Raw genomic sequence first — 17,123 nt, forward strand, 5'->3', positions numbered from 1 at the left:
ATTTGGATCCCTGCGTCCAATTAAATTAGCCTCCGGTACACACGTGTCTGCAAAATTATAGCTCCGCCTACTTGGGCGGTCCTAACGCCGCGAGCGCTAAGTGAAGTCGAATTTTAACCAATGACAATGCGTTTTACATAGTTCGGGTTTGGGTAATGTGTACTGAAGATAAATTGGCGATGATAGCGGTATTTTGACACAAATTGTTGACATTGCCTCTGCTGAAACATACGGAATAACAGTGTATATACATTGGAACTAGTTCCATGTTTGTTTTATTGAAATCTTCACCGTTGATGTAATACCGTCGCACTCAGGAACTAAGTAATTTATAATATATTTGTGATGGAAATGGATTCTCATACACCAGATATTATGGAACCGAGATCAGAATCTCCAGAGGCCGTGAAACTACTACTACAGTCTAAGCAGCATCTATCCCCCAAAGCTAATGCCTTCTCTATCGCGGCTATATTAGGAGAGGATACCAAGAGACCCTCTGGATCCCCCTCTCCCCCGAGGGTTCTAGCTACTCCTCCTCAAGCGGACACACCACCAGGTAAGATATTTCCTCATTATTTTAGAATTCTATACCATCGATTTTGTTCATTTCAGCTTACTTATTGCTAACTATTAAGATAGATAAACATGGAGCCTTGTAATGATTCGGAATATAATTAGATTTAGTAATATAATTATGACTGAGTGATACAATTTTCGATAAAAGAAGTATGATATATGTTATAAGGTTTGATAGTCGTATGATGATACATACCTATATACGTAGATCTTTGTTCTTACATTTCAAATCGCGCTAGTAAATTTTATACCAAAATGCAGTTGACGCCTTGGTTTGGTAATTCAATAATACCAGTAAGGTTCTCTTTGTTGTGTTTTTGGTTTATTTACACAAATGTATCCCTTTATCTATTCTTTTTCTGAATGTACTGCTTCATTTTATACTAAATTACGGACTTTCAAAGAAAGATATGGTTTCCTATTAACTGATTAAACACTTGCAGGTTTAGATGGATTTCCATTCTGCGCTAGGCATTTGTTTACTACACATTTTATGTTTTGTATATTGTATAGACTATATATTGCATTATTTCTTATGTTATGCATGTTCCAAACATTTGTTGCTAACAAAACAGTGCTATTGAATTAATTGTAAAGAATTTTTCTTCAAATACTTTGTAATTAAAAAAAGTTTGAATAATAGTAATAGTGTGACTAGTACGGTATACAGTATTTTACCGTTCCTGAATTCTTAGTTTAATATAAAAAGCGTCCTATGTATTACATATTTTGTACAGTAATTTAAACTACTAACAATGTACAATTTTTCAACGAAGATAATAAGAAAATTACATATGTATTATGTTATATATTTCCTAATAAGAAGGAAAATCCTAATAAATCTTTCGGACGGTATTCATTCATTTTCAAAAAACATTATTATCTTCATTTCTAGATTAGTTTTTTTTTTATATTTTCAAATAAACTTAATCGAATGTCTATTATGTACTTAAGTTACTATTATTTATTTATTTATTTATTTTTTGCTATTCTCAGAATAAAACAAATATTTAATCTAGATAAATTTGTTTGATTTAAATAAGGAAAAGAATAGGGTGTTTACCATATAATTTGATGTTACCTAATCTCAAGTTAAAATTCTTCTTTCATTCCTTTTGATTTTAGTTTTCTATTTTCTAGGTTCGATTTAGACTGAATTTTGATTTAACATGGACACTTTATAGAATTTAAACTAATTACACTTTTTTGGACATGATCATTATAATATTCGTATATTCTTCCAACAGGTGAAGTGTGTTCCCCAGGGGAGGATGAAGGAAGCCGGTCCTGTGGTGCCTGTGGGGTATCCCCTAAGGTGCCAGAAGATGTACCTTATACAGGAGATCTTCCAAACATCAAATGTAAACTTGAAACCAAAGAATTGTGGGAGAAGTTCCATGAACTTGGCACCGAAATGATCATAACAAAAACTGGAAGGTGATTATTTCTTGTTTTTTCCCCCTGAATACGTTGTTAATTAAACGTGAGGCTCACTACTCTAACGGCAGTAAGACGAAAGGTTACTTCGTATTGAAATGACTGATTTATTCATTATTTTGCTTTAGTTAATTATTAATCATTTTGAAATGTAATTAACTGCAAAAATATCATTCTAATGAATGTTGTTTAATTAATTTATTATCATGCTATGTAATACATAAGAAAATATATTTATATAAAAATATTAAAATATATTTTCTATATTGAAATGAATTAAATTGCTCACCAAACCACTCGGTCATATGACGATATCACGCTTTGAAACTAGATTATTTGATAGTTTTAATACTATATAGTAGATGATACTGAGCCTCGAGACTTTCTCATGTTATAACGGTACCAGTTGTATCATTCTCATTTAGCCTCGTCTTTGATCTAATTTAAACAAAGTATCAGTGTTAAAAGGTTAATTTCCATTGATCTAAAACCGAGTTACTTTCTTTGATGATGGAAATTGATCAAATTAACGCTAGCCGTAACTCTGACTCCTAGACTAGGCCACCGTGAGAAATCCTTAAAAGGTGATTTAGGGAGTATACCTGGTTCTAGTCTGAACATTGTCGTTAGTACACAATTTTACGCTCGTCATCTAGACGCCAAACTTAGTCTTTGATTTTACAAACTTCATCACTAACCTGTAGATCTTCATCCCAAAAGTAAATTACCTGTAAATAGAAGCTGTAAATCAATAAATAGCGCCAAAAGCAGTCTCTCCCCCGCGCCTTCCACTTAGACGGCTCGGGTACAATGGACCATAGAAAGTCCCTTCCTTTAGTAAGTAAAGTCTATTAAGTTGGTGTTGTATAAAAGGCAGCATTCTTCCTCCAGGCTAACTGTGGCGATGCTTAATCCCAGACCTATCATTACCTGGCTCAAGTCAAGTGGAAATAGTTTTATAGGTGTGAACTTTAAAAACAAGATTTGTCAAATCGTAATTCGAAATGAAACATTTTGATTTTATTTGAGTTAAATAGTGATTTGCTTGTGTTAAATAGAATGGTGTTTGTAATAGCCTCCGGCACATTAGTTAACTCTCAGGAAACAGGTCAGCCAACAATGGTATCTAACGCGCATCGCTGTTCTCTATCGAATGCAAGTTAGATTTATTGTTGTGTTAAAAAACTAATATCCGGGAATTAATTACAGCCAACCAAGAAATACAAACAAATAATGATGTGTGTTGAAATGTAATATAACACGATAACATGTTAGGACTAATTAATGTTTTACTGATAATGTCTTTATTCAACATGAAAAACAGGAAGTTCAAATTCACGCTATTGATTTTTTAAATAACTTTTAACAAATATTTAATTTGAAGTAGTAATATAACTACTGTTATGTCATATCAGGAACCGAGTTCGCTCAGTGATAGGTGGTACAGTGATTAAATATCAAAGGTATTCAGGTTTGTTAGATATTACAGGGATATGGTTATGTTATAATACAATTTAGATATTATGGTGGGTGTGTTATACACTGTAGCATAATTTAGATATCAAAGAGATATACATTTGATAAATGCTGTTAGATATTACAGGGAGATGGCTGTGTTATAGTACAATATAAATATTACAGGGAAATGAATGTGTTATGGTACAATTTGAATATTCTAGGAAGATAGACATGATAAATACTGTTAGGTATTACAGGGAAATTGGTGTTATAGTACAATTTAGATATTACAGGAAAACGGATGTGTTATAGTACAATTTAATTATTACAGGAAAATGGATATGTTATAGTACAATTTGAATAATTTAGGAAGATAGTTATGCTAAATACTGTTAAGTATTACACGAAGATGGGTGTGTTATACCACAATTTAAATATTGTAGGGATATATGCGTGATAAAACTGTTAGATATTACGGTACAATGGATGTGTTATAGTACAATTTAAATATTAAAGGGAGATAGGTGTCACCAAAACGATTAGATATTACAAGGAAATGAGGAATAATTTAATTATTTACAATTTAATTATGATTTAGAGATGGGTGTGATTTAGTACTATTTATGTAATATAGGTAGATGGGTTTGTTGTATTATTTAAATATTACAGGGAGACAAAACAAATCCTAGGAGTATGCTCTAATGCGGTTATCATTTTATCAATTTAAGTTTAAATGTGGTATTCACTTGAACCTTTTGTAAAATCCTTTGCGAATGATCAAAGTGTCATTTTCTCGATACAGCAGATATCAAAGTAAAATTAGTACAATGTTGTATTAATGTAACAGTCATAGGAGCATTGCAGCAGACAATATCTAAATAGGCGCAGCTCTCAAACGGGCTATAAAGTACATGTTCGATTGTGAAGAGATAGGACACACCTGTTGCAGATTTACATTGTTAAATGTTGCTTTTTTCACCCTCGATATACGGGTACGATATGTCAGCGTTGAGACCTTAATGACATAGACGTAGCCAGTAGGGTGAATAAGATACCGGAAACTAAACAAAGGCCAATACTTGTGCTGCTACCTTCTCATTTACTGTGTTAGGTTAGCGTGTAATGCGGTCTTATATCTACACATTGCAACCTTAAACGAGGTTAATTTTCTATCCCTGCTGCTGGGTATGATGACTACTGGTTAGATAGCCCATAATTTACAAATTATTTCGAATTGAAAGGAGTCTGATCACGCGAGCTCGAGACACGATATGTCCCCACATCCGCCTGCTACAAATCCACTACAAGGTTAGGGGGAGACTTTTGCCTGTTTTAGGTCGTATTTCAACTTTAGGAGGTTTAGAGGCGTGACATGGTGGGGCGTTTAGTCTACAGTTTTCATAAATAAACGTCATTACTCTGCAGTGAAAATATTAGGCCGAAGATGTGTATTAAACAATGTAATGAGAGATACTGATATATTGCCTATGGTGTTGTTTCCGTCACGCGCAACACTCCTACGTGTCAAAGCTGTACAGAAACGCAGATAATGAGCATGTGATGGGAAAGAAAAAAAGTGTGTAATGATGCTGGCTCTATCATACTTCATCAAGGCCATTACCGACACATTGGGCGGAATTACATCACATGGCAATAAGTGTGGGGTGTTCCCGATACACGTGCGCTCGTCACAATACCGTAACAGTTGGCCAGCTATCATCGCGATAAAGCATTAAAGTACCAACCGCACGTGCAGAGCAGCACAAATAAAAGTGAAAATGTCCCATAAAAAGATTGAGGGCCTAAATTAGGTTTTTCTTTTCTATCAGATCAATACCAGATTATATAAATGATATAAAATCTAATAGAAATGCAAACACTAAATAATCTTTTCGAACTGATCATGTAATATGATATAATATTATGTTATATGAAATTTAATTCCAATAAATTGTTTGTGTTTTGTAGACGCATGTTTCCTACCTTGAGAGTGTCTCTGACTGGACTAGAGGCAGAGGCTCAATATGTGGTCTTGATGGACATCGTCCCGATGGACAACAAGCGTTATAGATACGCCTACCATCGCTCATCCTGGCTCGTGGCTGGAAAGGCTGACCCTCCTCTCCCTACACGATTCTCTATCCATCCGGATGGTCCATTCACCGGACAACAGCTCATGAAACAGACACTGTCCTTTGAGAAAATAAAATTGACAAACAACATGCTCGACAAAAACGGACAGGTTAGTCGAAAATAACATATTTTTTTATTGATCTTTATCCTATTTTACCAGCAAAATAATTTTCGAAACTCAAAATTATTAAATTCTACTGTATCTTATAGTGTATGCATATCTTAACAAAATATATTTAACCGTATTTTTATGTTTTTACAGATGATCTTAAACTCCATGCACAAGTACCAGCCACGAATCCACATTGTAAAGAAGAAAACAAGTACACCTAATATAATCACAAGTTTAGAGGGAGAGGAGTACCGAACATTCATCTACCCGGAAACCGTGTTCATTGCAGTGACTGCTTACCAAAATCAGCTGGTAAGTAGATAGCAAACATTTTGTTTGGTAGGGTGCTGAAGCCAACAGGTTAAATGTCACCTTATTATCTAACCAAACCACAATCATACTACACCTTATATCCGGCTACTGTTAACTATACTACAGAAATTCACCAAAGACCGATTTAGTAAGACAACAAACGCATGGAACATTAAATACCGATAAAAGAAGAGTTTTAATGACGTTTTCTACTAAATTTTGGCAAGACATAAATATCTGTCCGATTACAACTCTGTAACCCAGCTATCATGACTACTACAATATAAGCAATTTCACGCTGCTTACAAAGTCGTTCAAGAAGTCTTTTGATATCTTAATAAGTATCCTATTATACCATTATCATTATTCCCCCAAGATGGGGCTGCCTCACAACCCATCCAGGGGTCATTGGTGTGTGTACGTCTCGGTGTCTCGTGGCAACACTGTCGGGGTCGAACAGTTACAGAATCCTACCCATGTCGGGGGATTCGGTTACCTCCGCTGTGTGGTCCTTACAGGGCTCAGATAAAACATTACGTCTATACTGATACATACACAATACATTTCGTTAAACTTTGATAAACTTTACACAAGTGCAAACATATAAACTTAGTAAGATATATATATATATATATATATATATAGTGTGTTTATGTGTGCGAGTACGGAAATGATTTATGCTAAAAACATTATAACTATTTCCAAATAACATTGTTTTAATTCCTCTGATATGAAATTATTTGTTTTGAACTGAAAAATGGACTGAAATAAATGAGCATAACTAATTGTTTTCTTCGTTTTTTACAGATCACCAAGCTGAAAATTGACAGCAACCCATTCGCCAAGGGGTTTAGAGATTCTAGTCGTCTTACCGATGTTGAAAGGTAAATATAGACAACATTAATATACTGTTGTCATTAGAATTAATTTATACAGGTGACATGGATACACATTTGCAATGATAATATAATGGTTAATATAATTTTATGATTTAATAAATAAACTATAAAATACAATATTAATATACTGTGGTTATTAGAATTGATTAATTCGTGTGACAGGGATACACATTTTCAATGATAATATAATGGTCAACAGTATAATTCTATAATCTTATAAATAAACTTATTATATGATTATTATATTGAAGTCAATATGAGTTAACAATAAGACGTGTTTTATTTTGACAGAGAAACAATGGAGAGTCTGATGCAGGGCCATAGTTACGTTCGTTCACCATTACCAATGTCGGGAGCAGAGGAGAACTATAAATACAGAGAGGCAATGTTAGCACGAGGTAAGCTTCCATTTAATTAATCAAATTATTCAAAATACATCATAACTACACATTCGACAGAATTTAATATACTTCATAGATATATATATTTGTAAAAATTCAATGAAAATATACATTATCTTAAAAAATAAATTTTCTTTGCATTTTTATATGTGAATATTGAAATTGTTTCTACTTATTGTAAGAACAATATATGATATAATTACAGAAACTCTATATATCGAAATTTGATTCATTTCAATGTACAAATTCTGTAACTCAACATTACTACTTTGTGTTTTCAGAATCAGCATATCCGATGGGGTTATTGCAAAGTGCTGGTGCTATTCAGTCTATATTTCCCGCCGGATTTTCTCCTTACGGAGGAATGATGTCACTTCCTCAAAGCCCTTCCGCCGAACAGGCATTACTTTTACGAAATCATTTGTACAAAACAACACTGCAAACATCACCGACCATGGCCAGTGTTCACCCTAGTCAGTACTACAGATACCATCCTTACACGAACTTTACAAAGTCACGACACAACGACTCGGTCTTATGAACCATCTGTGATTAACGCTATTGTTTATCGTTTATATTGAATTTGTCTTTCATCATGGAGCAATGAATCTTGCCTATCATTAGACCGATTGATTTTATGAAATTTCAGTTGTGTAATTTTAATTAGTCAGAGTTTGGAGCAAAGAAATATTGAAAATTGATAAGTCTTAATTCTGAAATAGTAATCATCCAGATTTTAATTACCATTTTTGATTATGATTTCAAGGACAATTCGTTTTGATATATTTTAGAAATACAATGTAATACCTAAAAAATATATATATAACTTAAAATATTGTATCGAAGGAAATACTATATCAAATCTGATATTTGTATCAAAGGGCAGGTCATTCACACGGAGAATTTATATCAGGTGCTATTTAATACATGGAACTTGGAACTTTTAATTTCGTTTGAAAACATTTAGTTACAGTTCCTGATTATGTTGTTATTGTTGTAATACATCATTTATTGTTGTGATTTCTTTTTGAATATAAATATTTCGAATCGTAAACTCTTAAGATGTAAATATTGATTATTGATTGAATAAAATATTGAATGTTACAAATGAATATTGTGTTGGTGGTGCTAATTTTTGAACTGTGTCACATTAAAAAAGTATTCCACTAATTATATATCTTTTTATTTAAAATCAATACCTTCTTAAATATTTAGTCAATTAGTTTAAGCAAAATAGAATACAATAGTAAAAAGACAAAATATATATATATATATATATATATATATATTGATGGGACCTCTTTAACAACAAATGGAAAAGACAGTTTTACCTACAAAGGCAGTCTCACGATGATATATGTTACGACTGTGCGATCAAGATTGAGAAAAGAAGGGAGGGACATCATCTCGGGCCGATATATACCTGGACATGCAGCTAAATACCAATGTATGTTGGTGACCCACAGTTTGAAATGAACAAGACGGATTAATTAAAACAGAGGATATAATCATCAATTACATTCAACAAATTTCGTAATATATTACACCCCCCCTTAAGGAAACTTAAATGAAATATAAAGACATGTTATTTTCATGGTAAAGTCGTTGAAACTATACACATGTGTTTCATATAACTGTTTAACTATGATACAAGTGTCGCTCACATAGTTGCATGTAGTTTAATTACCTAAGTCAATAGGAGTATGGTTTTCGATATAGAGGTAACTGTCACATAAGGTGTCGTAAAATCATTACAAATTGTATTAATATCACGACTGTTGAGTTCCACCCAGGTCGATGTGAAGGAGCACTTTGTTGGTTCGGTTACATAGCAGACAGACATGTGTTAACAGATATAGCAATACCATCACTCCCTGATCAGATTGTATTGTAGGCCAACTCTGGCGTAAAAATATCCCTCTTATTCATATTATACAGACTTGTATTGAGTTTAACGCTATACTGTTAGAGGCAGTGAAATATGTTGAAAACATTTTTATGCTTGGTAACAGAGAACAATACATAATTGTTAACAGTTTTAGAGGGTGTTCCTCAACACTCACGCAAGATCTGAAAGCTGAACGGTGTGAGAAACACGGAAAAGAAAATCCCATGAGCAGCAGTATATTTCACTAAACCCTTATTTCTGAAATTTAAATATATTCTCCTTTAATGACCCTTATGTGGTTTGTTGAAGGTTGATAAAACACCTGCCCAGCTGACACGTTTTGTTTTTTTACCTGACATTGTTACATACCTGTGATTAGCGATGAGATAGCAATCAAGCGATTGTTACACAAGGGCGTGAGTCAGGAGTCGACAATGTTCGGAGGTACTATGGGGTACATTGTGAACTTGGTCAGGGACTCTCTTCGCGGACAGGTAGGTACTCAGGTGTCGTGTCCTAACCAGAATCACGTGCCACAGGTAATCAGAACAGGTAGTAAATAAATCTGAGGATTGATCAAGGTAATTAGCATCAATCTGACTCACTGTTTTTCTTTGAACAATTAGGCTTTGACAGAGTAAAAAGTGTGTTGACGGCATGAGTTCATATAAAAAAGCATTGCTTACCTCGTCTTTATTCAAGTGACGTTAAAATGCATCAGTCAACTATTTCAGACAGGATCAAAATTAAAAAAAACAAATTGAGAGCTAACTGAAACCATCATACCGATCTTTACATTTTTTAAAGATAACATAATATCATTGTATCTTTATTACAACATCAACAAAAAAAACGTCCACATAGAGATCTTTCCGAAAAAAAAATAGATTAGCACTTTTACAATCAATATTTTCGCGACAAAAGATGATTTAAGCTGGATCGAATATCATAACGAAATATTATATCAACCTTTTAAGCAAATAACAATTGACGCAAATATATACTTACCACAGTAAAATACATGTTGGTATATATATAGTCTACATCCATAATGTACGTGTGGTACTCACTATGTATATATTGTATGCGGTCTAGTACAGTCTTTAAGTATTGTTATATTGTTATCTGTGTCAGTCCAATGGTTCAGTAATGATGACGATAATACTAGCATGCAAAACTGGACAACGATCATCGACCCACTAAATGTACAAGGCACAATGTTACCGACAGCTGTTTAAGGGTTGTTTGTGTACTTGAATAGATAATATTGCTTTAACGATAATATCAGTATATCAGTAAATACAATAATTCGGAAAACACACAAAAACTAAATAAACTAAATAAATAAACAATATTTACTGTATATGTAAAGAAATATGTAAAATAATGTAAAGCATGAACAAATTAATAGGAATATATAAAAATAAAACAATAATAAATAATAAGAAAATACACTGACTACTACACAAAATTGTCCTGCTTATGTGTAATAAGAAGTTACAAGGAATACTATAGTTTACAGCGCAGAATTATATACGGATAATTCCTATACATATCCAACAGTAAGTACTCCAATAAAAGGTTGTAACTAACTTTCTACACCAGAATAAACATAGTCTAATTACAATTAATTAATTAAAAGTATTTTTTACGTATGTGTTAGATTTAGTAGATCAGGATAAATATGAAACAAATAGCCTAATAACATTGAATTATATCCCATTGTAACTGATAACTTATAACTTGCTTACATATCAATATCTGATCATGTCATGAGAAAACCTCTCTATATATTAACCATCAAATATATATATATTACGCAACATACATACGATATATCTCATGAAATAGCTCCATGGCGATAGATTAATGTTTTTCCCATCGTTAGAAATCATGCGAAAGAATGATGATTACCGAACAACTAAGTTGATCGGATATGCAACCTTGATGTCTTTTTCGTAGTTAGTCCATTGTCTTTTGCTATAACAGTACTTTTAACAAATCGCTAACAAACAATAGTATTCAGATGGAAATCAAAGTAAACCATTAACAGTCCAGCTTGTAAGAAAACAATAAATATTTATTATGATCATATTTTGCTTTATTTTCTAATAATTCGGTGTAAATGTTCTAGTTTCGAATTTGAGCTAATTATATCTAAGTTTAATTAAAAAAAACAAATTCAACTGTTATTATTGTAAAATGTCGTTCATATGGATTTATAGAAACTTAAATGATTCGAGCATCACCTGTTCAGTAAAATGTAAATATCCCGGTTATAGCACACAGATAGGCAATATACTGGGTGTTATGTATCAGTTTTTGTAAACAAATTAGGTCTCTATATATGAGAGGTTAGGTACCCTAATCAGTTACTAAATAGTACTCGTCAACTTCCCCGTTGACTATACACTACAATACCAGCCCAAAGCCTGACTCGTTAATTAGCTTTGTGTACCTGGACACAGTCATACGGTATCTATGTGAAGAAAGAGTACATGGTTTATTTGTGAACTCCATGCCGGCTGTATGTGAGTGAATTTGATACATTTCTCCTATCGTGGAAATGTGAGTTAGGAGTTTGATATAGTCTAGTGTTACCACTATGCGTGTCGCGTTGTGGTAAGTCATTTAGACATATCCTCACGCTTCATTACCCATAATTTTGACGGCTTTTTTCATGTTGAAGGAATTTACTTGATAGATTCTTAAATTTTATGTGTGGCCATTGGATGTAGTATAGTTGCGTAATTTATCCCCGTACAATAATTAAGTTATATCGGGTTGATAGTACAGGGACCACCCAAATGGGGTAAATTAACCCCGAGGGGGAAGTTAAACATTTTATTGAATTCACAGGTAGCACGCAAACGAAAACAATACTTAGCTTGGTTGGTAACAAGATAGCTCAGGTTGAGAGTGAAGGAGAGAGAAAGTTACATTTGTCTATGACTATGTACGATAGCTACGGTCAGGGGTCAGTACCTTCTCTAGACTACACTGCACTTGTTGTGCAGTAAGGTACATGTAATATGTATAATAGATATACACAGATGGATATATATATATACATGAATGCATTTTATATCCTTCTGTGCAACCGGTGGCTTGAAATTTTATCTCTCTGCATATTCTTTCGAGAAACAATCGACCTTCAACAAATGATGGAATCTCGCCACCACGTAGAAATGGTGTATATTTTCTCTTTCGGAAATGCCTCATCACAATGGACTTGTATATTTTTACATCCACATTTATGAGAATGTGTTCCTTACCTACAAATAATGCCCTACATTTTGTCTTAACAACCCCTCGCCATTTTCTGTTCGTTGTCGAATTTATTTGTGCTTTCACATTATTATGTATACTTTCCGGTTTCCATAAACATTGTTCTCCTTTGTCTATTGTTCTACATGTTCAGACAACTCACCTTACTTGTTGTTTCATTCATTCAAATGTACCTTTCTCTCCTTAATTAATTCAGTTCAGTTAACGTCTTAATTCCATGTCCTTCCTTTGGCTTTAGCGTGTGTGGTCATCCACTCTTCCTTCATAGCCCGTGGCTTTATTAATATATTTCAAGTATACTGTAGAAGGCAAAACATGAGTAATAAGATAACATGTGAATTTTTTTTTTTTTTTTTTTTAAATAGAGAAAATATTTTCGGGAATCACTGTGATGTACAAGCCTGTTCTGGATTTGCTACAATATCAATGGTTTAATGGATGTATCCTAATAACAGATACAGTGTTTTGTAAGGGATAACAACAACACTGCAGCATACGGCTTACTCATCATTTTAGGATTGGTAAGTGATGGTAGGGGCCAAAGATGTGGGAATGAATGTTAAACCAGGTAATATAAAGTTGGCAATGCTATTCCAAAATAAATCTGCTATGGAGAAATATCTATAATATGCTAGTATTCCTTGCTTGTTATAAGCATGGTTTTCGTCATATCTTCCTCTTTGAAACGATCCGACTTAATGCTTGTAAGTTTTCCATCAGCATTGGTTTTTATTATAGAAATTAAACACTGATTGCACTAATAAAAAGTCGTTTAATTATTATAAAAGCTGACAATTACGCTTAATATTATTTACGGGAATTACGATACAAAAATTTGAACATGGAATCAATTCAATTTGAAAACTAGAAATAAAATTAAACTTAATAATTCTGGTCTTTTGAATATGTCTGAATCTAAGTTCAAAATAAGGGAGACAAACTAATGTAATAGTTTATCTGATAAATTCTAGCAAGCTTAATATTCATCTTGAGGTGACATATACCTTTTGTTACTTACTGCTAGTCTTAGATATTTGGTTAAGCCCATAAGGGATGGATGCAAGCAATACGGGATATATTGGTTGGAGATTTACATAATGAAGATATATCATTATACATTATCTGAGACGAAATGTTTACCTGCATTGGAATAGAGTGTTACACAAATCGGTCACATCTTATTAGATTGTATTAACTGTATACACTGAATGCCGTAATGTAGATATGAACCTGTTGACAGCAGGTCGACCGTTGTTGTCAATCCAAATGATATTGTCATGGCATTTAAATTTCTTGTTTCACCTTCAGGATTGTGAAGGCATTGTGATTTCATTTTTTACACAATTTTAATTGCTTTTAACACGTCCATCAGTGACGGATTTAGTTGTTTGCGTGTAGCACTAATTAGTTCACCTGGGCACACGATCTACAGGTGAGAGTAATTACGTCTTTACAGGTGGTCTAAGAGTGCTTTAGTGTGCAAAGGTATTTTAAACGGCAATTTATCTGCCAACGAATATTTTAGGATATTTGATAAAGATATCAAGCATGAGACGTCATACCAGTGAGCACGTGAAAGGAGGGTACAGGTTCGAAGGCATGCGAGGTAGCGACGGTCTATTCTCGGGCAGCACGAGATGATCTGACCTTCACAAGTGTGGGAAGTGTCGACGTGACCTCCACCAGTTCACCGACCTGTGCAATACAGCTAACTGGATGTAAACCGTATACATAATAGGTGTCAACGCTAAATACGCACGCAACACCACTCGACCAGCATTGTTCATTTTCTTCATGGCCATAATGGCAGCCATTCTCTTTCCTTCTTAAACTTCCACAAGCACTTGTCTCCGAGATTTTGTGAAAGAAGGCATCAATCAGACCAAGTTTGCAGGTGCCAAGTTCGTGATTTTCCGTCACCCTTCTTACCCAACTCTCACATGAAGCAGTACCAGACTACACATCGGGTGCGAGACTTGGAAGTGAAGGTACATAGGAAATCAATCACTCGATTAGTACAGGATCCATAGGACTTGAACATTTCTTGTACGATCTGCTGTTTGATTAACACGCCATTGAGAATGCCAGCCCCGCCATTGTAGTTCTGGGAGGAGTACAAGGCAGCCACTCCACACTAATGTGGTGAATTGTCAATGCATTTCCTGTTTTGTGTGCCCGTATTGTGGTTTGTTGATGGGACACTCCAGGACTCCATCAATCAGCGCCGACCTTCTATCCCGACTGTGGCACCATCACAACACACACTTACGACCACTAGGCATTTTTACAGTCCAAGCTAATAAGTAATTGTTATTTAACATATCTCAGCCATTGAGTTTAGCGATTTCGAACTGCTGAACTGTAAACGTAAAGAACACTCTCTATAAATCCTGTTGACTACTAGGTATCTGAATACTTAGTAATCTGGTTATTTTACATATATTTAGCCTCCGGTTACTATAAGGGTATCTAGCATAGGTTTAGGTCTAATTTCGTCCTTGCCTACTTTTTGAGATTTCTTTGAGAGAATATCTGATATACTTCTAAAACATTGTAAAATACATGAACGAAGCATCATGACTCGGTTCTGTGTATGAATGTACTACAAACAATTTTCAGTGATAGTATAGATTCAGTAATACGCCATTGGTACAGAGAGACATGACATTGTGCACCATTTGATTTTTTTTCATTTTATACACTGATTGCCATTTAATTTATGCGATGAAAATATCTTTCTATTTTCATTAGTTTTACATTCAAATCAAATTTATAACAGACTTCAGTGTGGTGAACTCTAGTGTGGTGAACTCAAGTGTGGTGAACTCTAGTGTGGTGAACTCTAGTGTGGAGAAATCTAGTGTGGTGAACTCTAGTGTGGTGAAATCTATTGTGGTGAAATCTAGTGTGGTGAACTCTAGTGTGGTGAAATCTATTGTGGTGAACTCTAGTGTGGAGAAATCTAGTGTGGTGAACTCTAGTGTGGTGAAATCTAGTGTGGTGAAATCTAGTGTGGTGAACTCTAGTGTGGTGAACTCTAGTGTGGTGAACTCTAGTGTGGTGAAATCTAGTGTGGTGAACTCTAGTGTGGTGAAATCTAGTGTGGTGAACTCTAGTGTGGAGAAATCTAGTGTGGTGAACTCTAGTGTGGTGAAATCTAGTGTGGTGAACTCTAGTGTGGTGAAATCTAGTGCATGATATGACGCTTACCCTTCCGAAACACTTGTTCTTTTTCAAGTATCTTCATGCAATTCTATATTCTGTTCGTATTTCTATCGATTTTGAGTTGACATTACGATTTCGTTTGAATGTCAATATTCTCTGGTGTATTTGCATAGTTCCTTCATCATCAATTGTATACATTGATAATTTTTGTTGATTGCAATGATACATGTAATTGAATCTAAAGTTCACGTATCCGTTATTTTTCGAAAAAAATATATTTTTACCGTTGACATAATCCGCGACGGAGTATGGAGAACATTCAAACTTATATATACTGACAGGATCGCTCGTTGACTGTTGATGCGTGTTATAAATTGATACAATTTCCACCATAGTAACACTATACACGGCTGTAGCGCCACTTTGGGACTTGCTAATGAGCAGATAAAATCAGGTTACCGTTTATATGTAAATGAGCAAATTAGATAATTTAATCAATCGTCGATTGTCTAAACCATGGATGTTTCGCATTTGAAATTCTAGAACGTTTTCGCTTGCTTCACACCTGCCCCCCAAAGTTAACACTGAACGCGATAATTTAATAAATCCGGAACTGTGCCTTTACCGGCCATGTTATCGTAATGTTAGAATCTCCCCCGGGATGCTCTGTTAGCCTGGTGCTTCTACTCGAAAGGAGAGTGCCTTCCCCAACAGTGCCATTTAGGCCCACTATCAAAGCCGGCGGTTTACACATTGTCAGTTAGATACATGTTACAAACAGCCTAATTTGATAATTGATATTTGATGCATTAGGCAAAGCACTGAGAACGGAATTGTCTGGCATTGTTATTTCATACAAATTATTCATCCGGAAAAACGCTCGCGGATATGTTTTCACTGTCGGGTATTAGTGTTAACCCTGGTCGTGCCAATGTTGGTGGTTTCGTTAACGTATCGTTTCATTTCGTTTTAATTGTCATTATTACACAAATCATGACTTGAAATGACATTGTGTATTTTGTAAAGCAGCCAAGTGCCCTCCTGGGAGAAACAAAATCGTAACGAGATGTCGGTACTCTCTAACATTGTGTAACTACAAAGACTACAGAAGATAAAAACTCTAAACCAAAAACAATAACAGAAACGTCTTTCTTTTCAAGTTTATTCACTGATAACGTGACTGGAATGAATGTATTGTTACAATTCCATGTTATTAAGATGTTTGTGTTAGGGAGTTTTGGTGTTTACTGTTCTCACCTCACAACCGCTAGGTGTCAGGATAATCACTTGACATGTCAGCGCCCCCTGGCGGCACAGAATAATGAGTGAGACTGGCGAGACCCGTCCGAAACATGTTCCACTGAAGTAGATAGGCCGTATTAGTCGTTTGACACGCGACTGAACACGGGCCTATCCATCAAATGTTTTTATCTGTCATATAAACTTGATAA

The 17,123-nt window shown here is 34.4% G+C and overlaps 2 protein-coding genes across 2 annotated transcripts; one reads left to right on the plus strand and one right to left on the minus strand.

Annotated features, from left to right (window-relative positions):
* The first annotated feature begins 217 nt into the window (after positions 1–217).
* Positions 218–8,443, plus strand: LOC117338307 (T-box transcription factor TBX20-like). The gene is made up of 7 exons (XM_033899599.1): positions 218–559; positions 1,827–2,016; positions 5,443–5,716; positions 5,870–6,031; positions 6,839–6,915; positions 7,222–7,328; positions 7,613–8,443. The coding sequence occupies exons 1-7, from the start codon at positions 346–348 to the stop codon at positions 7,870–7,872; spliced, it is 1,284 nt and encodes a 427-aa protein (XP_033755490.1). The 5' UTR covers positions 218–345; the 3' UTR covers positions 7,873–8,443.
* A 6,823-nt stretch (positions 8,444–15,266) lies between these two features.
* On the minus strand, positions 15,267–16,304 carry LOC117338536. The gene is made up of 2 exons (XM_033899894.1): positions 16,298–16,304; positions 15,267–15,694 (listed from the first exon to the last, which is right to left on the minus strand). The coding sequence occupies exons 1-2, from the start codon at positions 16,302–16,304 to the stop codon at positions 15,267–15,269; spliced, it is 435 nt and encodes a 144-aa protein (XP_033755785.1).
* Positions 16,305–17,123: the final 819 nt, after the last annotated feature.

Source organism: Pecten maximus, chromosome 11 (assembly GCF_902652985.1).
Source record: "Pecten maximus chromosome 11, xPecMax1.1, whole genome shotgun sequence".
In the NCBI taxonomy this organism is placed as follows: domain Eukaryota; kingdom Metazoa; phylum Mollusca; class Bivalvia; order Pectinida; family Pectinidae; genus Pecten; species Pecten maximus.

Coding starts and splice junctions, on each gene's coding strand:
- LOC117338307 (XM_033899599.1), top strand. CDS start 346: ATGGAAATGGATTCTCATACACCAGATATTATGGAACCGAGATCAGAA. Junction 2,017..5,442: donor ATCATAACAAAAACTGGAAG/GTGATTATTTCT, acceptor TGTGTTTTGTAG/ACGCATGTTTCCTACCTTGA. Junction 5,717..5,869: donor TGCTCGACAAAAACGGACAG/GTTAGTCGAAAA, acceptor ATGTTTTTACAG/ATGATCTTAAACTCCATGCA.